The sequence below is a fragment of the Pieris napi genome, chromosome 12, assembly GCF_905475465.1.
Source record: "Pieris napi chromosome 12, ilPieNapi1.2, whole genome shotgun sequence".
NCBI classification, from domain to species: Eukaryota; Metazoa; Arthropoda; class Insecta; order Lepidoptera; family Pieridae; genus Pieris; species Pieris napi.
Genome location: NC_062245.1, coordinates 3,920,203 through 3,944,909, shown reverse-complemented (window position 1 = coordinate 3,944,909; position 24,707 = coordinate 3,920,203). Strand labels below are relative to the sequence as shown.

At 34.6% G+C, this 24,707-nt stretch overlaps 1 protein-coding gene across 2 annotated transcripts in view; it reads right to left on the bottom strand.

The window, feature by feature from the left end:
- The window catches only part of LOC125054878, a 36,072-nt gene extending 11,652 nt beyond the window's left edge, over positions 1-24,420 (bottom strand). Inside the window, exons 1-2 of one of the 2 annotated variants that reach the window (XM_047657023.1) lie at positions 24,285-24,420; positions 10,096-10,378 (exon numbers count right to left, since the gene is read on the bottom strand). In XM_047657023.1, coding sequence (XP_047512979.1) covers positions 10,096-10,119 — 24 coding nt within the window. In that variant the 5' untranslated portion in view covers positions 10,120-10,378; positions 24,285-24,420. Of the gene's footprint in view, positions 1-10,095; positions 10,450-24,284 lie in introns of those variants that run through there. The other variant, XM_047657024.1, reaches the window with a different exon arrangement.
- Between the last annotated feature and the right edge of the window lie 287 nt (positions 24,421-24,707).

The following is a 24,707-nucleotide window of genomic DNA, read 5'->3' as shown; positions in this document are numbered from 1 at the left end:
TGTATCATAAAAAAATAGAAATTAAAAATTTTGTCTAAAAAATAAAAATTTAGGAGTGAACTACCCTTAACATCTGGCGGGCTGATTTGTGAATCTAAACCATTCCCAGATCCCCTTGAAGACACACAAAAAATTCCATCAAAATTGGTCGAGTCGTTTAGGAGGAGTTCAGTCACATACACACGCACACAAGAAATATATATATTAAGATTTTTAATACAGATTTTTAGTAATGTGATAGGTGCGACGAGCAATCAGTTACATCGGACCGTCACCTTGAAGTCTGATAACAGCTTGATAACGCTTGCGACATTCGTATTACAGCTTTGTTTATTTAATTATGAATATATCTTTAATGTTACATTATATACTGAACCTAAATATTTTTAACTATGTATTACGCTAGATATGTTGTAACTCAGTAGAAAATATTGAATTACATTTTTTTTATTTTGAACGCTCCAAATCCAAGTCAGTTTCAGAAAATAAAATAGCTAAACGAAATTATTGTTTTGCCTATAATCAGAACTTTTCATTTAAACTAAACACCCTATCTTGGGGATGGAGATCATTTTTGGTCTATTTTTTTGTTTAATCAGAAAATTTATTTATAATTTTTAACCTTACAAATACGTACAAATATAATTTAAGGTAAAGAAAATTTTCGTATCGTAAAGTAAAATATTAATTTCGAAAGACGTGGGCCCTGATAACTGAGCCCGTTGAACTGAAGTCTGTGATAATACTCCAAGTTTCCAGTATACATTATGTAGAGAAGGGGCTGGCGTTATATATTTGCCCCTCCTACGAGAAAATACGCTCGCATTTTCCCGCTTAAACTTATAGCCAGTTCGTTTAAACAGCTTTGTATTAGCTGAAAATTTAATCAGGATTCAAAAATAGAACATTTAAATTTTCTATTTTATTGTATTGGAACTTAAACCATCATCGAAATTTAAAAATTGTTTTTTTTATTAATTCTCATTATTGTCTTTGTCTTAACCCATTGAGCCATAGACGATAGTGCTGATGTGGTACCGTTACTGTTTTGCATAAGTAATGACCACCGATACCGCCCGCCCCGCGCGCTCGCCCCTCGCCCTCCCCCGCTAGGCCTATCGATTGCGGCGGCGCGAGGGCGGGCCGTAATTGTCACACTGAAATTACTGTATTCCTTTAATATCAACCTTATAACTTTAATATAAAACACATTATCCTTTGCATTATCTCTACCAAATGTTTCACCTAAGTTTGGAGCTATAATAGAGGCTTCGAACAGTATGACAGAGCTTAATTAGACAGGCGATAGCGACAAATGGATTTTACTTGTCGCGCAAATAAGCATTCAAGAATATGGCTCTATTACTGCTGCAGAAACAACTTAGTTTGCTTAAAATGTTAGCATTGACCCGCTACTAACATTTGGCAATACCCACGTAATATCAAAAATCATAATCGCTCATTCGACTCGAAACAATCAAAGCATTTTCATTTAGAAAACAATAACGCAACAGAGCGAACGCATCGCATGTATTAATAGGAGTCGTCTGTTTTTTAGCGCGCACCGACGAAAGTATGGTGAAAGTTAATGACGTCACACACGCGTACGCGCCCGCGCCGCTCACTCGCGGCCGAGTCTTACCAAACGACATTGCAACATAAGAAATACTAGCCTGATACACAGTGGCCTCTCTCGACACGTTCTCTTACCCAACACGCGCACAGGTTTTACTTGACTCTACTATTACGAAGCATATTCCCCTAATCATGTGTTATACGGGTTTATTGTTATGCGGGTGGAACGCAGTGATAATCAAAACTAATATATAGAACACGTCTTTTCATGGCCGCGGTCTAGATAATACTAAAGTGTCTCAAATAATTAAGTTAATCTAATGGGTCGTGAATGTAAAGGGCAAATCCAGCTGTTAGGACCGCCCACAGATTAATAACAGTTACGAAAGACACGCTGCGATCAGCTGATCTCTGCCTCGGGCAGATTAATCATATTATCTAACACTTATTACTGAACCACTCGTATATTGCTTTGTGTTTTTTTATCTTGTTATATTTTCCTAACAACATCAGTGTTGGCCTAGTGCCTTCAACCCTGAGGTCGCAATGCACCAATGGACTTTTTGTCTATTTAACATTCGCTCGAACGGTGAAGGAAAACATCGTGAGGAAACCGGCTTGCCTTAGACCCAAAAAGTCGACGGCGTGTGTCAGGCACAGGAGGCTCATAAATCTACAGATATCTGAGGCCCAGACCTAAAAAATAGGTGGAACAAGACTGAGTCCTAATTCTAAGACTAACCAGCCAGAGACCTAGATTAGACGTTAGCACTTAAAGAGAGCTTGTCAATGTTAGTGCAACTACAAAGGTTTTCTAATTTGCAAAGTGTGGGAGGGACTAGAAGCTTTATTTTTTCATTGCCAAAAAAGCAATGCGACGTGACGTCACGACCCCGGTGGGGTAAAGGAGATTAGATGGGGGGAAGATCGTGAGCGGAGGCGGGCTGACGCCAACCAACCCCTACTGCTTGTTTCTCGAATTTGATTTAATGCCCTCGCTAGTTTTGTTTCGTCATTAAAACATTTAGGAAAATGAATAAATGTTTGATTTAAGAGTACCTAGGTACAGATGACATAGTGATAGCATAGAAAAGGTGACGTTAATAGATATTATAAGCCATTATTTGTGTACTTAATAACTGTCAATGTCATCATTTATTTAATCATCACAATATGTCAAAAGGAACATACTATCTTAAGGAGCTACTATCTCTTATGTGTCTTTGAATTTATTCATCAAAAGTAAAATAAAAATAAAGAAGTTTAAACGTATTTGATGAAAGTAATTTTTTTTTATGTTACAGGAGGCAAACGGTCAGGATTCTCACTTGATGCTAAGTTATACCACCGCCCATGGACACACACTGCCAGAAGGCTCGCAAGCGCGCTGCCGTCCTTTTAAGAATTGGTACGCTCTTTTCTTGAAGGACCCTAAGTCAAATTGGTTCGGAAATACTGCAGTGTAAAACACCTATATGTAATAAAAGAAGAAATTATTACAGTCTCTATTAACGAAAGACATTATGTTCTTGTGTTACCACTACGTTACATTACGGGTTACTGTATTAGGTACGACTGTTAATTATAAATTTCATTCGAGATAAATTCGAGTTACCATAGTAACGCCCGTATCGAGATCAAGGGCCGGGGTGGAGCGCCAGGTCTCCCTAGGAGAACCCCCCCCCCCCTCTCACACTGCATTATAGTAATTTACAATTAAAAATGTTTTCTTATTCTATCTATTCGTGCTCCGTAGGTGATTACAAATGGTTTCGTTTTGGTATACTGCAAATAACACTGTATACAAAATTATTTCATACTTGTATCATTATGAGAAAAGAATATTTTGTTAACTACCAGCCCCGGTGAACTTCGTTTCGCCTTATTGTTTTTTTTTTAGCCTACATTTAGTAGCTACATACCAACATATGGAACATTTTCTCCCATATACTGTTCGCGTTTAAAATTACAGAAAAAAACTGTTTTTTAAATTTTTCCAATTATTATCTCCACAAAAACATTCCCCAGAAAAATATACTCGAACTGGTCTGCCTTGCCTAGCGCTTGCAACATATTTTGCGAGAATTTTTATTTATATAGAATAAATATATTTCAATTTATATCTGCTATAAGAATTTTAATTACGTAGAAATTACGTAAAAAAATACTTGATACCTAGGTTTCTTTCTTGACAATTAAATGTAGAATATCATACATCCAACATCAATCGCGACTGATTACAGCAAGCGTTGGAACAAGAATGAATTTTTAATAGCAAAGTGGGCGGCTCCTACAACTACCCACCTAAACGCTACGCACTTAGAAGATTAGTCCCGAGAGCAACTCAAGTAACATCAATCGCTTATAATAAGGTAAGCTTTATATTAAATTCAGGTCCCACATCGGGGATTGGGACCGACGTTTTCATTCATAACATACACAATAGTGTAATACCGTTAAATATAATGAAATCTATTTCAATATCAAAGATAAAGTCGCGTTTCGCCGATCACAAATAAACAATTCATACAACAGGTAGCGCAAGCCAATAAAAGATAAGGCGAATGCAATGTAACAAAAAGTACGTGACGTAGGATTACGTCAGAGCGCGTGACGTCACTGGAGCTATACATATTTACAGTGGCCGTGCAGGTTCAATGTCGAACTATCTATTGGCCATCAATCACTGCCGATAGACGAGGGACTTCCTCGCAAACAAATGCCTTCTCCATATTTCCAATTCACGCTCACTACGATACCGTACTATCAGTAACACTTTGCAAAAATACGTATACAATATTTATAATATTCTTAACCTGCATAGTACTAATAATAATAATTAAAAATTAATTAATAGTACATTAAAACAAATTTAAAAGTTTGTGTGTGGCAGTGTACCTTTATTGCCGGCAGCATTTCCTCGCTGTATTCTTTGCTAAATATATTTTTATCTAGACACAGTTTACGCTTAATTGGGAATTTAAGTTATTTTTTTACATCATAATCAACACATACGCGCGAAAAATAATAGAACGCGTTACAGATTTGACGTAACTTGCGTTCGATTATCTCGCACAGATGAGTAAACAATCGGTGTATGGTAATTATCGTGGAAGTATTACCGGTGCGTGACTAACGGGCCGGGAACAAGGCCGGCAATGTTTACAAACTTCCGAACACTTGTCACTACGTTCCTCCACACGTCTACGCAAATAATGGCGAGCCCTCACCATTGACATTGTCCCACTTAACGACCGACCGTCTAGACTTAAAACGCGTCCGTCGCAAGACTGATTACAGCATTACAATCATTTATCTATTGTCTTTGCGTACCATTCGCGTTATCTTAACTCTAACATCTACGTTACTATAGTGGTACGAGTATATGCAGTACAAGTACAACTGTTATGGCCGATTTACATTATCTTAGTGTTTAGGAGAGTGCTTTAGTACAACTTGAAAGGCAAGTTCTTTAGCGTAGCGTTTACTAAAGCAAGTAGCGTTTACATGTTTCAACTAAAGTACTATCCTAAAGCACTCTCCTAAACACTAAGATAATGTAAATCGGCCTTTAAAGGCAGTTAGGAATTCTAAAGAGCAGTTAAAATTTCATTCTTTTGACGGGCAACGGAATCCATTGAAGATAGAATAACGTTAGTTTCTAAATTTTCAAAGGCACCCTTGTATTTATCGTGCCCTGCACGGGGTGGCTAGGGGAGAGCATGGGGTGGCGCAGCCCCAGTGCAGTAGGCGCGTAGTAACTGCAATAACGGAGCAGTGAAAGTGTCGCGGCTCGCTTCAACCGTCAATGGGTGAAGACGTACTCCCTTCACCCCTTCGTCTTGAACGCAAACTTCCAGTTAATACTAAGTTATTCGACAAGACAGCACGTATGTGACTTCAAAACGTAATGCAGGTTCACTCTCGATATGGGCTTAACGCCCGCACGTCTAAGATGAGATCGATGTGACGAGGTGCATATAAATGAGTGGTACACGGTCATTATCTCAATGAATGAAACGTAAATTGAAATGTATCGCGTGATAATCCGTGCATAAATCACACTCAAACGCCGATCGTTGCGTAACAAACGGCTCAAGTTCATTGATCTACTTAATGTCCGCTAAATGTGTCGTCGAATGTCAAAACAATGTTACATAATAATAACATCTGTGCACGTGGTTCCGGTAACTTCCGACACGTCATTATGATTATTTATGTGCTTATAAAGTGACGTTTATAGCCGATATCGTTGACCGGTATAACATCAATTCATTCATAAATGATTAATAGTTACGAAATGGCATTAATAAAGCTATCAACAATTATACCTAAACATGATTTTACGCTAGTAGTAAAACGTAATTGACAACATAGAAATGTTTTATTCACATTCTTACGTCACGCCCATTACGGGGTAATTTAAATTTGCACTAACAAAACCAAATATTAGACGAACTATAAACAATGAGTTATAAATAATAGATCTATTTTAAAACAAGGCGTTAACTATAAATAGAGTTGGGGTCATGTAGCGTATTTTCGATCGCTGAAGTCTGTTAACCAAATACGGGAAAGAAATAAATGAGCGTTCAAATTAATGACGGTTATTAAACTTTCACCCCGCTCTGAACTTGACCGTCAAAATAAGAAAAATGTAATAAAAACGTCACTGTTATAGCATGACGTGAATTTACATAAATTATTGGCGTCGGAGCGTCTGGGACGGGAGTGTTTACACAGTTGCAATGTTTACATGGGCACACGAAAGTGAAGTTCAACGACATCATATTGTTTTATAGACTTGTAATTGGGTCGCGGTGCGTGCGAAATAAACCGCTTAGCTTGGCACTTGGCAAAGTTGCAGCACTGCGATTCTGTAACTCACTTTTCGAACTCACACAGCGGTTTTTGCATCGGCATTCTGATAAACAATAAACTACAAGCTCCCACCTTTTCAGAATGCCAAATCATAAAATGACTGCTTCACGACTGATTTGAGAGCGACCGCCGATGCAAAAACCGCTGTGTGAGTTCGAAAAGTGAGTTACAGAATCGCAGGGCTGGTGTTGATTTACATATACACAACGATTCACAAGTCTTTTGACAGCGTTCATATAATATAAACTACCTTTAAACTACTTCATGAGTAAAATTAGTTACTGAACTTTAAATAAAAACTCAGCAGAATCTTCAAAATCCCGTCCGAATAACCAACCTAGGAGTTCAGGCACCTGATTCTAATTTTTCGTGAATACAACAGAATAAACATTACTTATTCAACTTGATAGGTATATACGGTAGTGGGCTGATCAATATACCTAATCCGCATTATTGAGAAAAATAATTTTTAAATAACTAGTAAAAACTAAAATTTGTAGTAATTTTATTTAGTAGTAACCGTAAATTTCATGTATTTTAAAATAGATATATTGCCATTTATACTGTTTAAAATACATTATATACGATGTGGTACCTACTTTATTAAATAAATATTACTATACTTTATTTCGTAAAAAAAATCGCAATGAATTAGGTTATCATCAGACAGGTTCGGCGCGTGCCTAACAAAAGACGCTCGCGTAATTCAATACAACACAAATACTTATACACCTGATGTTTCTCAACAGGTGTGCGGTCATAATTCACATGTCAATGCCCCATTTAATTGGGACAATAGCGATTCCATATGACAGAATAATTAGCATGTTTGCATAATGTGTGCATGTCCGGTAAGAAAACTCATTCAATCGTTTATTTACTACGACACGTGCGTGTGTCAATTACGTTTCAATGAGATATGATTATTTGTATGTAGTAAAAGTGATTTATTCGTTAAGCGCGGGATTCTAAACTGTAAAGTACGAACATTAGATAGATGGATTAAGTCGAGAGTTGTCGCGTACTGGACTCGTTTATGTCAGAATCTTTTTGACATTCTTAGCGCTTAGTATTAATATTCCACAAGAGGTTTATATTCCTAAAAGTAATGTTAGAGCTAAATCACAGCGATTTAGTTCAGATCCAGAAGCAAAAGCTGAAACTATTCGTAAAATTTTAGAAGTTGACTTGCCGTTTTTTAGTTATATGGTTATTAATATACTATTAAGTAAAATATTTATATAGCTTAGTCTTTATATTTTGAAAGAAATGTGACTGGCAGCAATTAACGATATTTAGTTCCAGCATTTGCGGTAGATGGCACTGATCTCAGTATCTAAATTGGCATCTTTACCGTTCACATCTAAGCTCAATTCCATCCAGAATAAAATCACGTGTAACATCGCTGTATATATTCGAAAATTATTTTTCGTCAACATTACATAAAAATTGTAAAAATGTAACGATTTACAAGTTTTTATATTACAACACTTCTTTGTGGTAGTTTATCTTAATATTCCCATAAAAAGATTATTTTGTCGAATTTTAAACTGTTTTCATTTAGGATTTAGGTGTGGTATAAATTCCACTCCAAATCCTCTTGAAGTATCGAATATGTGTTAAGTGACATGAATGACACAGTGAGGTCACAACTGCAACAAGTTGCATTCCTAGTTTCCCCCTTTCACCCCTCAAAGTCTACATACGCCGTGACGAGCCACAGATATATTATAGGTAAAGTATTGGGACTGCACAGATTAAAAATCTGCATTTGGTCAGTCTGTATTATACGCAAGATTGTTACATTGAATAATTGTGAAATGTTATGACGTGTTGGTGCTTATAATGCTTAAAGTAATGTTGTATCATTCTTACTGGATACGGTAAAGCTTAAATTAAAATTTTTAAATCATTATTTCATAATTGTAATATGAAATAGTACTAAAACAATAAACTGCGTGCGTCAAAAATGTATTGGATTTTGAAATACAGGTGTCAGACTTAGGTAAGACTCGATTTCTGAATCTCACTATCACAATATTACTGTCCAATACTTTATAGTAAAATTAATTATAATCGGCGGCTTAAGAGATAAACAATATTAGTTCAATTGGTCCTTAATACTGATTTCTACAATATCGGTTTTAGAGAATATAAATACGACAATTGAGAAACAATAATAAAATAGATTTAAAAATGTTATAAAATAAATTACAATTTATTTATGTTACGCAATTCACCTCCGTGGAAATGTTCATGGAACTGATAGCTTGATAACGTTATCGCGTAGATAAGAAATACGCAAAGTTTTTCTTAATAGTGTTTCAGTTTCTCTTCTTGGAGAAGAGAGCATAATGTAGGCGGGGCGTCCCAGTACGTTGCCATGGTAACGCGCCCTCGCAGTGCTCATGGGAAAACCGAACCTATACATTTTAAATTTCTAATCATTTCTTGTTTCATTAATTAAAATGATTTGCGTTTAATTTGCTTAAAATTATTAATATATGCAAAATGATATACTTTTCTTTGTTAGGTACGCGCTATCTGCTTTGATAATATGCCATTATCGTTGATATAAATTGATAAATAAAACAAAGACGCAAATCTACTGCGAAAAATAAATTCAAACTCTTCGTTATAAAACGAAGGAGCAATATAGAAAGTAAAGTGTTCACGCTGGCAAGTCAACTCTGCGATAATTAATGTGGAGTCGAGTCGAGTCGGGCGCCGGCAGCCTCGGCCGCGCACACAAAAAACCCGCCCCGACACAAAAACACCCGTCAGACAGGGACAGCGCTACGTGCTAGAGCGAAACGGCAACATTTACATATTTCTTGATGACTACTCGCTCGCCTCGAGCGTCGCGCAGTTATCAAGATTCGAACGCTTTTGATTTAAAACTACAGAATGCGCCCTTCTATTTATCACATGACGTTTGACAGGTCGCCGGAAACGCGGCAAGATGTCAGATTCGAAAAAAGGCGCGTATCGCACGTAAAATGTAAATAGTTTATATATAATTTAATTATACGAGAAACAAAGAATTTAGAACAATGTGTTTATCCGCTTGGTCATACATTCAACGTTCGTATTCTAATAACTTACTAAGCATTAAAGCTATCACAAACACAGTTACTGTGTATAACTGTTATAGTGATAATATTAGTAGCGGGACAAAGAAAGATACTTTTCAAACAAAATAAAATAAAAAATCAGAAAGTTTCAAAACGAAAGACAATGGAAAATTTTGATTTTAAACGCTTAACAATGAAAGGTACGCTAAATTTATTCTTAAAATAATGACTACCGACTACCTACTTGCTTTTTTTCCAACTTTAAACACGTTTTAAAAGGAAGATTTGGATAGTTTTATAATCAATTAATATTGAATCTTTAACTAGTTTTATTACAGAAGCTAATGAAAAATATCAGTGTTGCATACTTGAAATTGTGCAATGCCAGGAAAATTGCAGATAAAGTAAATAGTTATTTTTCCTGATTCGAACCAGTATATTCTTTATAAAAAATTGACAACGTCTGATATTTCACAAAATAACTTCAACACAAAATTGGTGAAAACTTGTCGAAAATATAGAAATTTCACTATAACTACTAAAGGAGTCTAAACTACATTCTTACCTGGAAATCACTCCACATCTTCATGGGGATAGACCATAGTTCCGATACGAAAACATAACACGAACACGATAACAACTGTCAAATATGTCACAGCACGGCGTCACTAACACGTATCAACTGTGCGGAGGCCGAGCGCAGACTGAGGCTAGAAGGGTCGCGGCGAATAGCGTGGCGTTTACGACGTTTCGTATCCGATGAAGCCCGACCTGCTTCGCCAGTTCGCCTTTCGTACAGTATTTGGATTCGTTCTCAGCGCGGCCCACCTGCGCTCAGCAGTTTGCTTCTACGAAAAACAAAATTAAACTTACTCCGTTCTTTAGTATAAATCACTCGTTCTTTCTTGACTTATTAATCTTCTAGCAGCGATAAAATTGAGACTATTAAATGTTTAAGAAAGTTTTCACGCTTATTTTTGAAATATTTTTTTTTAGAGAGAGTATTTTTATCTATAGGTTAAGCGTAATGCAATTGCAATTTACTCACAAATTATATTATACTTTCCCCTACTATCCACAGACAGAATTTTACTCTTATAAATCTGACTTTGTGTTCATTAGTCGAAATGAACATGCATTTATTTTAAGCAATAAGCTACGATACGCGTAGCGATTGCGTAGATAAAAAGTTTTTCGTAGGTCAGATAAGATGACAACAAACGTTTTGAAACAAAGTTTCGAGTGCAGGGCGCGTAGCAGGAAGTTTGTAGCAAACTCGTAGCACCCTGGCCCGTAGCGTGAAAGTTTTGATTTCAACGATTTGCGTTGCGGTGGAGAAGGCCGCTAGGCCGCGCTAGATATTCCCCGTTACAAAAATAAACAACAGAAATTTATAACATTGTATACATTGCGTGGCACGTATGCCACCGTCTCGATTCTACACAGAGAGTCATCAATGTACACTGAACAATAATTGTAATCGACAGAACCACCTTGTCCATAGATTTATCTGTTCTCCTGCCTCTCAATAGAGCGCGCCACTAGGATACCTGCCGACGCCCCTTACTAAGCTGATAAAGAATTTCTCAAACCACAACGTAACAAAGAAATATTGGTTGGACGGTGCTATCCATTACACGCTCGGCATTTCGCGCGATAAACGATTGTTCGATTACAGCGCAATGTAACTTTTGCTATGAATTTGTATGAAAGGGAAATTGCGGAAACTTGCAACTGTCGTGAAGTCAGTACAATGAAAATTATAAAATAATGTATTGGAAATTAAACGCCTGGTTTGGCGCGAAATGAATTACTTTCGTTTACACATGCAGTGCTTATCGCCATGACCAAGCGCTTTCGATTAGTGCATTAGAACTAGACTGAACTAAATAAACAAAGGCTTCGCAATATTAAATATATAATATCTGTCAAAGAGTTGGTACTTAAATAAATAATAAAAATTGTTTATTTCGGAAAACAATGTTTCATAACTATGTTAGCAATTACAACTTAATAACTTAAATTTAGGGGTTAGTAGTTTTACATATTAGAACACACAAAAATATAGGAATTGGAGATATAAAAAATCAAAAATAAAACATTAATTTTATCATTAAAAAAAATAGTTTTTAACGAATAAAAAACCTCCTGTTATAATAAAGTATCAACATAGGTCAAAGTTTAAACACAAATATTTTTTCTCGATTTTTTTAATATACTAATATCATTTTATAGAACTCGAATCCCAGACCAACCCCACATCCTACTATAAGTATGGTGCGGTGTGACCACTGCACCGCATTGCGCAAAGTCTTTGGAATCAACACGACAATATTGATTTTAGCCTATGTCATGGAAATCTACCATGGACAATTTTGAACATAGACAATTCCAATGCACATAGAAAACGCTTCCCAGAAGGTTTTACTGTAAGAGGAACTATGCGTGTACGTTCGAAATTTAAAAAAAACAGATATCTTTCTTTCTCTAGAATTAAGGTCATAAAGTAATTGAATCTGAAGTTGAAAATTTACCTCTGCGCCCATGACTGTGCATTTTTCTGAAGGTGACTGAACAATGACCATGTATGAACTTTGGGGTCCTAGAATCTCGATCATTCATCACACACGGTACCATATAAAAACTAGTTTTATACTAGGGACTCTAAATTACTGATTTTAATAATATTTTATTTCGTTAGTGAAAAAAAAATTTCATTATTTTAAGTTAAATATTTTTTGGTTTTTATAATGTATACAAATGCATGTTTCATGTCATAATATGTTCCTGTGGTTGTCCATATCTGTGTTAATGTGTCTCAGAACGTAACACATATCTAATTTACTGTCAACAACAAAAAACTGATTGGTAGGCAATAAATTAAAATTATTCATTATTCTATTCTTTGTTCTAAAGGTATTGTCCATTTATAATCTGCATTGTGTGTGTATACATACAGTGTGAGAGAGAGAGAAAGAGAGAGAAGAGGAGAAGAGGATAATATTCCGGCTTGTATACTGTATGATACAAGCCGGAATAGTTTCGAAAAAAAACAGCTTCGACACAATATTCTACCGTAATTAAAAACCTATACCGGCCTATACAAGTGATAATAAATGTCTGGCCTATGTACCACTAGTTATAGCACTGGCCACAGATACTTTCTTTAAATATACTTTTAAGTGATTAAAAATGCCTCCTCTAGTTTGTCTGTGAAACACACGCTTCGTAACATTTATTCTTCGTGTTTATGTTGAGAAGGAAAGAATAAGAGATACATAGATAGTTTTAAGCGCTAAAGAGAAAGAAAAAGAAGGAAACAAACATCACCAGATGCAAAGTCTTAGTCACCATATAGAAAATCTAAAATCTATATCACCCAACACAATTCAAAATTAACAAGTCTATCTTTAATATGTGGTTTATAACTGCGTAGAAATGCCACAAAAACATGGAATCAGCCGGCATCATTGAGTGGCTATTTTATGCGCAAGGTGCGCTTGCAGGTTGCCATGCGCGTGCGCACTACGGGGCTCCATTTCGCGTGATCAGCACTGTGGAATAGCAACATAGGTATATAATTGTGCAAGGGAATTTCGCCTTCTAACGTTGTGAATACGGAACATTTTCTGATGCGGCTGTCGATGCTGAAAAGCTGACTCTTCATAGTGTCGTTTTACACAATCAGTGTGAAAGCAGGGCATGGATATCATGTTCGAGCTATGCTGTATATAGTTGTATTTTGTTCATTCTCTAAAACGTTTATCACATAGAAAATAAATACGTCACAACTCACAGATCATATATTAGGAAATAGATTGACGCATAGCAACGACTCGAGAAGTACCAGTATGGTATTGACTATACAGTCTTAAATGAGGAGTAGAAAAGGAGTATTAAGAATATCCATTGCGCTAAATAACCTGCATCAGCACACCTCACATACACACGTACAAACCCTTACCTTCACACTATCCCATAATACAGCCGAATTGGGTTTTACTATTTAAATGTATTTAATAATTTTTATTGATTTTTCCGTTACGTTTGAACCTTTTTGTATATACTACGTATTCCGTCTTTGGCTATATCTTTAGTATAATTATTTTTTGTTTAATATATAATTTATGTTTAAAAAATCATATTTTTTTGTTGTAAACCTATAGTTTTAGTTATGTTAAAAAAAATGGAACAGTTTTCTCATCACTGTTTCTAATCTGTTCTTATTATAACTTCATTATTCTTTCGACGAATTGTCTATAAGAAGAGAACATAAAGTGAGACTTGCATAGGGCTTAGTAATGACATTCATACAGTCACAGGAGTTCTTTGGTGTATATAAATGCGCCAAAACTGAATTAAAATACAAAATTTCTAATAATTACGACGAATAAACTTTTTCGTCCGTCTAAGCGTTTTTCTAGATTGGGTCATATATATATATAAGAATGTTTTTTCTCATTTATTCATTATGTGACTGATAGAGACATTAGATAGTCATTTGAGGCAAATAGTATGTTGATAAGTTTATTATTTAGTGACGATATTTTTATTATTGTGTATTCGTTATGTTAGTATTTATACCAATGGCGCTACAAATTACAATCTTTTAGATCTGGTCCTTAAATTTCTCTAGCTGTTCCATGATCATTTTTAATCTGAAGTTGGTGATCAACCTTCTCTGACAAACCGTCGACTGTTTTGGGTCAAGCGAGTGTGCGCACATAGGCAGAATGTCCATTGGTGCCGGGGATCGAACCTACGACCCCGCACGTAAACACCACTAGGCCACCAATGCTTTGTTAGTAAGTAATAGGTTTTAATGCATGCGATTTGTCTTTACTGATTTGACTATGTAGAACCAGCCGCCTACTGAAGTATGTATTTCCGATGAGTCTAAAGGTTCTTCAAGTGCGTACCTTAAAAATTAGGCCGGCACTTACGTGGTTTCTGGCAGTTCCAATGTGAGCCTTTTGCCCCGTTCTATAAAAAAATGACGCCTCTAAATCCATAGAATTTAGTTTATTAAGCAGATATCGATTTAAAAAAGGTGATAATTACAACCGCCTTTGACTTGCCGGACGATGAAATGCTCGTTATAATGAAGCACTTATGTTCTGCGAAAATATTTTTTCTCTTTTCTATATCAATTATTATATCATCTACATAGGACTTTTAATAGAGAAATACTTATAAATGATTCTTGTAATAATATCGTTATGGTGTTAACTGCTTAAAAATGTATGCATTGCAGGATCTGGAAGTTTGACAATTGTGTACTTAAACTCTATGGTCTAAAAAATTGTTTCTCGTCTAAAAAGTTTATATATAAAAACTTTTTCTGACTTAAAACAAAGGAGGTTATTTACCCCGAATCGACTGTCACTCATTTGAGAGACATATTAATATCGTAAAACATATTAAAATTCGGTATATCTAATTAGAACTATAATTATTTGCTTACTCAAGCCGCCACAGTTGAACTTACATTTGCATAAATTACTCCTTCAGAAGCCTTATGATAAACATATACAATTTAGACACAAACATTTCATTAAAACGCCATAATAATTCAATACACATTAATTTAATAAACTTAATTTTTATAAAGGCTATAAGATATTTCTTGACGTTATTGCATATTAAAAAAGGAATATTAAGCTAAAGAGTGCCCTCTAGTTCATAACAACCAAAACTATACACGCATGAATTTTAAAGATGCAACATGCTACATTCTTTACTGCAGATCGCGAAAGTGAAATTGCAGTGCTGCCAGCTTATAACAATTTAATTCAGTAAATATCATTGATGCAGTTGTTTTTATATTGTATTGATAGGTGTGGTATTAGTATATTATTTGGATAATAGCGCTTTCTGACTTTCTATAGAATTAGTAAACTAAATAAATAAATAAATAATACTGCAAAATGTAAGGGTATTCTGATTAAAAAAAATTATAAGCATAGATACTTTTTGCCAATTTTTGGGTATAAGGGAGTCAAAGTCGACACTTAGCTTAATTCTCAACTCTGAATTTTATCCTAAAACATGTGAATATCCTCACAATGCTTAACACCGTAAGAATTGTAATTGCGAAAGATCTAGATCTATCCAGGGCACTTCTACGTGTTCAAATTTTTTTAAAAGTTTCATTCATACTTCAATAGATTTTAGCCTTTCCCATTAGGGATAAATTAATATCATCATCATCAAAATATTTTAAATTTAGAATTCAGTTTATATTAAATAAAACGGATATTTTTTTACCAAAACAATGATAATTTAAGTATTGTAGTGTGAGATACACAACCTCTTTGGTTATAGGACCTACTTGGTCACCTTTCGTTCACAGTACTACAAGTTTGCGCGGGAAAACGGAGAATTGGCTTTTATATGACGCGATATATTTAAAACACAGAAGATAAAAAAATCGATATTATTCTGTCATCAATAGATTTAAATTTGTTTTTTAAATTTCTTGAAAACCTTTTTGGACATAGAATAACAATACTAATTAGTTGAAGAACACATTAAGCATTTATTTAAATATATTAAAAGTTAAAACTGTACATAAAAATAACGTCATTATAAATTCAGCCTCGATCATGCGCAAAGCGAGCTTCGCCATTCGGTGGAAATCACGCAGTGTACTGTCATATACATATATTTTTATTAATTACCAGAAGAATTGTTTTTATTTATGACATTAAAATACATAAAATGTGGTACATCTTATACATACTAATTTTACATGAAACTTTAAACTATTTTTTTTTTATGATAATCTTGGCTCATCTTGTTATTTGGGTAAAAAAAACAATTTTTATAACAAATAATTAATTCATATAAGCCACAAAATTGAAAAGTTTTTATAGTATAAGTGTACACACACTACACTTCTAAAATTTGGACGAATGCAACTACTATTGTTAAACCTTTCTACAACTTTTACGGACTACCTGGTCTACCTATCGGTCCAGCCCTTGTAAGCTTGCAATAGCGACAATTATGCCGAATATCAATTTCGATATAAGCCAATGAGCCTGGGCCTCAGATTTCTGTATGACCAGTATTCATTTGTTTTTTCTAATATATTAGGTGATCAAGCTTCCTTACGATGTTCTCCTTCACCGTACGAGCGAGTGTTTCGCTGTATTTTCAATATTCAACGCTGGTGTCGATACTTGGGTGGTCCAAAAACAAGAGAAGTCAGTGAACACAATGTTCTTCCATAGTTAGCGATTGCGCTTAAAATGTATGAAATATTAAAAATAATAAACAAAGATTGTTATTGTAAAAAAATACAGATTGATCAGTATTAATATCATTTTAAGTTGTTTTTAATTATTTAGTATCTGTTATTTACTACATATAATTTTAATAACACATTGTTATTTAGATAAATTTATATACATAAAACTGAAAAATTCGTAATTTTTTAAATACCTAACAATCTTTTAAATTCATAATAAAATACTGCAGTCAAATCTCAATATCAAATCTAGGTATTTTACCTCCCGAAATCAGTCGTTAAATAATCGGGCTATAAGTAACATTCTTTAGACATACAATGTTAAATCTACCAGTAAATATGTATCTATTTGCTAACTAGTCTGGTATAATAACTAGCATTAAAATATAGACAATTTAATTAGTAAGTTATGCGTATATTTTTGAAGTTATACTTCTTTAGGCGCGTTATGAAAAATTGATGAGAGTGAAATTTTACGATGCGCGCGCACCGTGACACAAAATTAACAGAATGAAGTTGCCCACGGAAGATGCTACGGCATTGGACATAATTTAAAAACAACATTCGAATAATAATATAATTTATGTTACACTTAATGTAAGAGAATAATAATAAATATTTATTTATTTAATTTTTCAAATGTAAACTGAACTTTATTGACTCCTTTTCCAGTCTTTTATCATTTAATTGTAATTAATTATTTGCAATCAAAAACTATTTTTAATAATGCCAAAGAACTATAAACTTCTTACGCGCGTACATAAGTACACGCACCCTTTTTTTATACCAAAACGAGCCTATGGGAATCCCAAAAAGGGCAGTCGCAGTCGCAGTCCATGGACACCCATTTTAGTGGATGCGTTGCCGGCCTTTAATTATATACCTGTCTGTTTATATTAAAAAAAATATATTGACAAACATATAGTTTTTATCAAGGGATAACGTTCATTAAGATTATATTATTGTTAATACAATATTAATTTGGAAACTGTAACAATAGCTATCGGAGTTTTGGATGCATATAAGTCCTAGGTTCGATTTTGGGACAACAAACATAAATCGCTTTTTAAAGGCTTGGACATTAATAAAGAAGTAAGCCCCTTACCCCACCTTCTAAAGACTAAAACCTATGATTGTTTTTAGAGTTAATTTTTAATATGTTCTTGTAGAAAGAAAATTTCGAAAATTACGATTAGTTTAAAATACGAGTCTGCAGGTGTGCAGAACTCTTTTGTTATACACCAGAATATATGCATGCGACTATGATTCTTATCGTTTTGCTTTAAGCTCTATAATCGCATACACATATTACTTCTATTCTCTGTATCGGTTTTCCTCGTTTATCAGTATCTCTGCTCTTTGACTCCGGCTAGCGTACAACATGTTCGATACTTTAAATTGAGCTTTGAATCTATATAATTAAAGTCGTTTTTCAATTGTATTAAGTTTCTTGAATTTTGGACTCATTAGGCGGGCATTCGAAATTCGAATTTTCAGTTTTGTATTGATGATTGTAGCAATGACAGAAACTGCGTTGATTTTTTTATTTCACTTATATTCGTAATTAATTAGTTAATCAACGGTATGTTATATAACCCTTTTTTTTCAGGGAACTAATAAATACTGCATAATACGTACAATCAATACTATAATAATTGTTACTTAGATAATAATTGTTTGCGTGAAGAGTATTTCTTAACTATAAAATGTGTCTAATAAGTATACAGATCTCTACAATTAATAGAAAATACTCGTTACCGGATTGAAACAGTTTGGATATGAGGGTTTTTCAATTATTTAAAAACAGTACACTAGATAACGCTAACTTGTTAATTAACTGCCTATGAAGTAATTTGTTAAATGGAGCTATTTTTGTCATTGTCAAGCTAGACTCCATAGATCCGTAACTCCATAGTGGGGCATGGGGACAAATGGGGACAAACACATTACCATCTTTGTCATAGGCATGTGGCAATTGTTTTATCGAGAATCAAACCAAGATTGACTACGTATCACCAGTGCACGGTCTTTTATACTCAGCATATTCTACAATAATTTTTACATACACAATATTTCGTATAGCCTGTATTTAGGTGTCATAAATACGGGCGTGTGGTACGCTAGAGGCTTTCGATTGCCGCTGACGCAACGCGACCTCTTTGCCCGGCTAGCGGAATGTCCAGTGTTGCCATCATACGACTGTCAAAATCCCGCGGTCAAAACTCCTTTCCCGTTGCGCCAAAATATCGTCCCGCTGTTTACGTCAAACGAAAACAATTGCGTTCGTCGTGTGTTCGAAATTCAAAAAAATTCCTTAGTCGGACCAATTGTTAAAATTATGCTCGTTAATGCAAATGGAACTTCTTGGTCCTATAAATATAGTATTTAGGCTTAGATTTAGGTTGGTAGTGTCGCACGTATTAGGGTACGAGTAATTCAATTTTTTAAGTCTTAATCTAGTTTAACTGAAGAAGAGACGGCTTTGTTGTGTAAAGAATGTGATTTCATAGTAAAACGATAAACCCTTCTTAGCCTAAGTGTTCGCGGCCTCGCAATGGGCATTGAGCAGTGCGTAAAGCCCGCGTCCGCTCATAACGAATGTCAAATGTTATCGCACGCAACCGCCGCTCCTCGTCCACACTCCGCTGTGCCGCTCTTCATAATAATAAAACCTGATATTTAAAACGGAACGTCCTTCTAACGCCGTGTAGTTGCGCCGACGCCAATCTACGATAATAATAAGCCGGGCTCCAACATTCTCTAGCGCTTAAGCGCTGCAAACCAATGTACTGCTAGACGGTCCTGCATTTTCAAGCGCTCAAGCGACGCAAACGTTTGTTTCGTAGCGCTCACATAAGTACGGCCAGTTCTATGCGCGCCTGTATAGCTATTAAATGTATATAGAATATATAGTAGTAATCGCTCGACGCAGCGGTATTATGTCGGAAATATACCGGCCGCTCCGCGCCTCGAGCCGTTACACCGTTTTGCCATTTAGTTTATATGGGAACTTTATTTTTCATTTTTTAAGGAAATGGGGACAGTTATTAAAATATATTTATACTTAAAATATAAACCTTGGGATAGGCAGTCCTTGCAATGATATTGAATAGTTATTGAAAAATGAATTAGAGAAAAACCTTAAAAATTAAAACATCGCATATTTTTGTTAAATTGTAATCCATTATTTTCATTTAATGAAATACAGCGTTTTGTAAAGGTCATTTTACAATTAAAAGTCTAATATATTAAATATTTCATGTTAAGTTATTAAAACGATAGTAAAATCATCACTAATACTAAATAAAAATCAAAGCATTAAAACAGATAATACCTAATATTTCAATACTGAACTCCTAAAAACCATATTTTAAACATATAATTTGGTAAAAACTGTACAATTTAAAAAATACACCTTTTTTATATAGGTGCATACTGCCCTTCTAATTATTTGAATTATTGTTTTGTTAATCTGTGTAGCACGGGAGTTTAACAAGTAATGTCAAAGTAATGTTGATGAATCAAATAAATTATGAAAAACAAAGAATCTATGCTATTTCAGAAACATATTTTCAATACATATATCTTTTACCATACGTTCGCGATCGATTTTGAACTGAAAACTTTTGTTAATACTTTTTTTACCTAATTGCAAATCACAGAAACCCAGCAACTTCATAAATAGCCGCTACATTAATTAACACTGAAATGACGTCTTCACAAATTGATTACCTGCAAAAATAACAATAATGTTATTTTCATACAAACTAATTCCAAGTAAAAGGTAACGGCCTGTGGCGCGGGCCGTCCCTCTGTCAGCTATAGCGTGGCCTTATAGATGGTTGTTTGCGCTCACAGAGTGCGGTGAACAGCGCTCACCGGCGACGCGGCTGTGTGCGTGTTCACGTACAGGCGCACACGATCGCGCGGCACGCACACACCCTCCCGTGTACGGTGCGTTCCGAAACCGCTCTCTATTCTATCTATGCGAAGGCGTCGTATTGCCACGTATAGCGGGTACGCTCGGGGCGAGGAATTTAGAGGCGGGGGTCGTATCGTTAATTGTTATGAAGTTGATTTCGCTCCTGAAATTCCGAAATAAGTATTTTGAAATAACGCCTCTTTTTCGACCTATTCGCCATGAGGCCTGTGCCAATTCTGCATTAATTGTCATTAATCTAGGTAGTTAAGGTTTTCGTTTGACTCTAGCGCGTTTGTTGTTCCTCGATAGATGGCTGTCGCGACTCGCTGTTATCAGTAACTGATAACCACTGAAATGTCACTGTGCGGCGTGGACTGAGAGTGTATTTTTGTATGTTTGAGATATTGCTTTGCGCTATTCGCGAGTTGGAAAAGAATAACAATATGGCAGGGATGATAACACTTTCCTTCTCAACTTTATTTCTTCTCGAATAAGAATTATAATTCATTATTATCTTATAGCAATACACATTATACTCGTAGTAACATAACTATTTAGGATTTTTTCAGCCAGCTTCGTGTCACGACTAATATTATTTCGTGGGGTTTCAAAGTGTTCGTTAGACTCAATTCTTAGTCACTGGCAAGACTAGTAAATTAGTGACGTAATTCCAGTTGGTCATGGAGCAATGTCATCTTGTACCACTAACGAATATTTTTCGCTATAAAAAACATGTTTCCTATACATACAATAATTGAATAACAATGAAAAAATAATGTTACCTATAATGTGTAAGAAAGTAAGTAATGTCTATAAAAATCATAGTAGCTTATAGTGTAGACGGCGTTTGAAGATTCAATTATTAAGAATATTTAGCAGCCTTTTATTTCGGTATACTGACTGGGTAAGGCGACTTAAATTAAAAGTTCCATTGAGCTAAAACTAGACCTAATTGCCTGGAGGCATGCTACGCACGTGTTCGTGAACTATGAACGAATTTGGCGCCATATTTGAATCTAGAACTCATCTCAGCGTGTTCTATTAATTGTCTTTGGTTTAATAGTCTGTAGTTGTTTTGTCTCAAATAGATATTGAATGTGTGCTTATCGGTTTCGAGTTGAAAATAAATTAATACAATCTTTTACTATTTGGGGTTTTTTGATACGTATACAGTGAGTATTATTTTAAGTAATAATTCAGTCACAGTATATTGTTTTACCACGACCTGTTTGTATCTATAATTGTATATACATATATACATACATATTTATTGTGTATCAAAAAAATGGAATCGTTTTAGTTTTTAATATATGAAGTCCAGTTATGTGTATCTCTATGATGTCAGTTCTGCTTCTGTATTTATTTATGCATTAAGCAAGCAAACTAAATTATTAGGCAAGATTCTTCACTTCCTTAGCAAATGTTAGTTGCGCACATAGAATCAATCTATGTATTGTTAAACAGCCGGGATTCGAACGCGTGACCTCTGGGTTGTTGTACGCTTATCCACAAGGCTATACGGATTTTATTTTAAGTTTGATTGTTTTTTATGGGTTTTATTCTCTTTTTAACAAGAGAGAATAAAAATATTTCTAAGTAGTTAAAATTATAACAATAAATACAAAATGGGAACCGACTCATATGAAATCATTAAACATAAATAAAATTACAAATTGATTTGTAATTAAAATTTTCAATACATTAATAAATGGACAATGTTTTGCCTACTTTTTAAATTACTTATAATTTCTACAAATATCTTATCAGCCATAATTGTTTTTTGCCCGAAAGGAAGAACTCACGATTATCCTTATTTTATAAAATCGATAAAACAGTAGACGGTACAGAGAATTGTAAAAGTATTATTTATTATATAGTATGACAGTATTTATTATAACATATTATACAATAAACATAATTATTGACAACTTAATTATTTATTTATTTTTAATCGATTCTCTAGGAGCGCTTCCCCTTTCACCCCCCAGCCCCTGCGATGCCCTTGTTTCAAGTTTTACCTATATTAAACATGAACTACTGTCATTTTTTAAATTTAAAATCAAACATTTTGATAGAACGATGTCTATAAATAGCATTTATTTACGTCAGTAAAACATTTTTTTTATATTAAAGGTAAAATATTACTCATTCAGTATTAATACATTTATTAGAATTCACATTTTACCTTGCCACGCGTGTAAAGAAAATACAATCGAAAAACTGTACTATAAACAACGCTTATTTTGCATTCACTATGAATCGATTATTTACGAGAAAATTGATTGGATTTGTTACGTAATTTAAACGTTATTTAAATAAATCTTTACAACTGATGTAAAGTATTCCAAATACCTTACATTCGCGTTTATATCTGATAGTTTTATTTAATTTCTTTCCGCGGACTCGAGCTTGTGACTATAACCACTAAACAGGCACGTGAAATCCTTGCTTTTTCTCTTTCGTGTTCATTGCGCAGTTTCAACGTTGAGTCATTGACATGCGACGCGCGAGCCGTTCTCAACATCTAAAAACTATTTAAACGTTCTTCACGCTAATTTAAACCTTATTCCGTTTAATTAATGACTATCATCCTATAACAACACTTAACACATGGTGTAACCAAGAAACTCGTAACATATGTGTGATTTTTTAAACTTCCTTCACTCTGAAATGATTCGAAAATATAAAAAGTTGCTTGCTATGAGTAACTTAAAGATACATATTTATAATATCTACGTGTGATATACTAATTAATAAGGTTTTAAATAAATTATTCCTATTCTTAAATGTCTAAGTCTTAAAATACATATCTACACGAACGTCACACTAAAAAAATATATCCAAAAACACCTAAATTCGTGCTAAAAATAATGGCGAACAGTTTAAATAAATAATGAGGTTATGTCTGAGGCGGGAAACATTTCAAAATGGCCGCGTTGCTCCGTTCAAAAACGATGGGAAAGACGCAGAGAGCGTAGAGCAAGTGTCATGGATGGCTGCTTGTGAAATTTTCCCGCAAGTCTTGAGTCGAAAGCTCGTGTTGGCGACTCGTTAAATAATACCTTGCCTTGATCGCAACTTTTGACATTGCGTGTACTGCCATAGAATAAAGACTTCGACTTGTTTAATTTAGGTTAAAACCAATTTGCTTAGAAAAAAGTAATTCTAAACATTCGCTGGCAAACTTTACACTAGCATTGGGAGTTAAATTTTATTCCGCAGTGAAGAAAGTCTAATCAAACTATAATTTTAGGGCTTTCATTTCTTTTAATTATTAGGTTTTTAATTTATTATATGACACCGTATTATGGGAATATAGGCCTTGACATACAATTCGGCGCTTTAGATCAAGGCTTTAACATTAGAAATTTTGCATAAATCGAGAATAACAATTCCCATTATAAATATTTTAAAATTAAAACTAAACGTTTTTGACGTTTTCTTTCAACTCCGATTCTAAATTCAAAATAACTGTTCATAGAAGCAAAGAACCCGAAAAGTCTGTAGTCTGTGGCGCGTTGAGAGCTAAGCCCGCTAGGTGGCAGCACATAGCTCGGTATTCACAGTGTATATTATTTACCGTGCTTATATATGTCGTTATATAAGTGAACAGAAAGCTACGCCGGACGGCCGCGCACACATCCACATCCAACGCTCACATGCACACCGCGCCGCGTCCGTACGTATCGAGCGAGCGAACCGACCGGCTCGCTCGACGTATTCTTATTATTATGAAAGCAGAAACGCTTTTTGTAGGGCAAGAACTAAATTTGTATACCAGTAATAAAAGATCGTAATTTTTCGCTGAAGTGCACGCTATCGTTCATAGATGTCGCATTTTCTTTCGATTTTCACGTTTACACATCGATTGCGGTACGTCATAGTTGTCAAGGAATTTCCTAGTGTATGTATGGCCTTAAACAGGAAATTTATAAGAGTATAAAGCTCATTTATTTATAAAAGTAATTTTTGGTTTGGATCTGGGGCCCTTATTTTTTAGTCT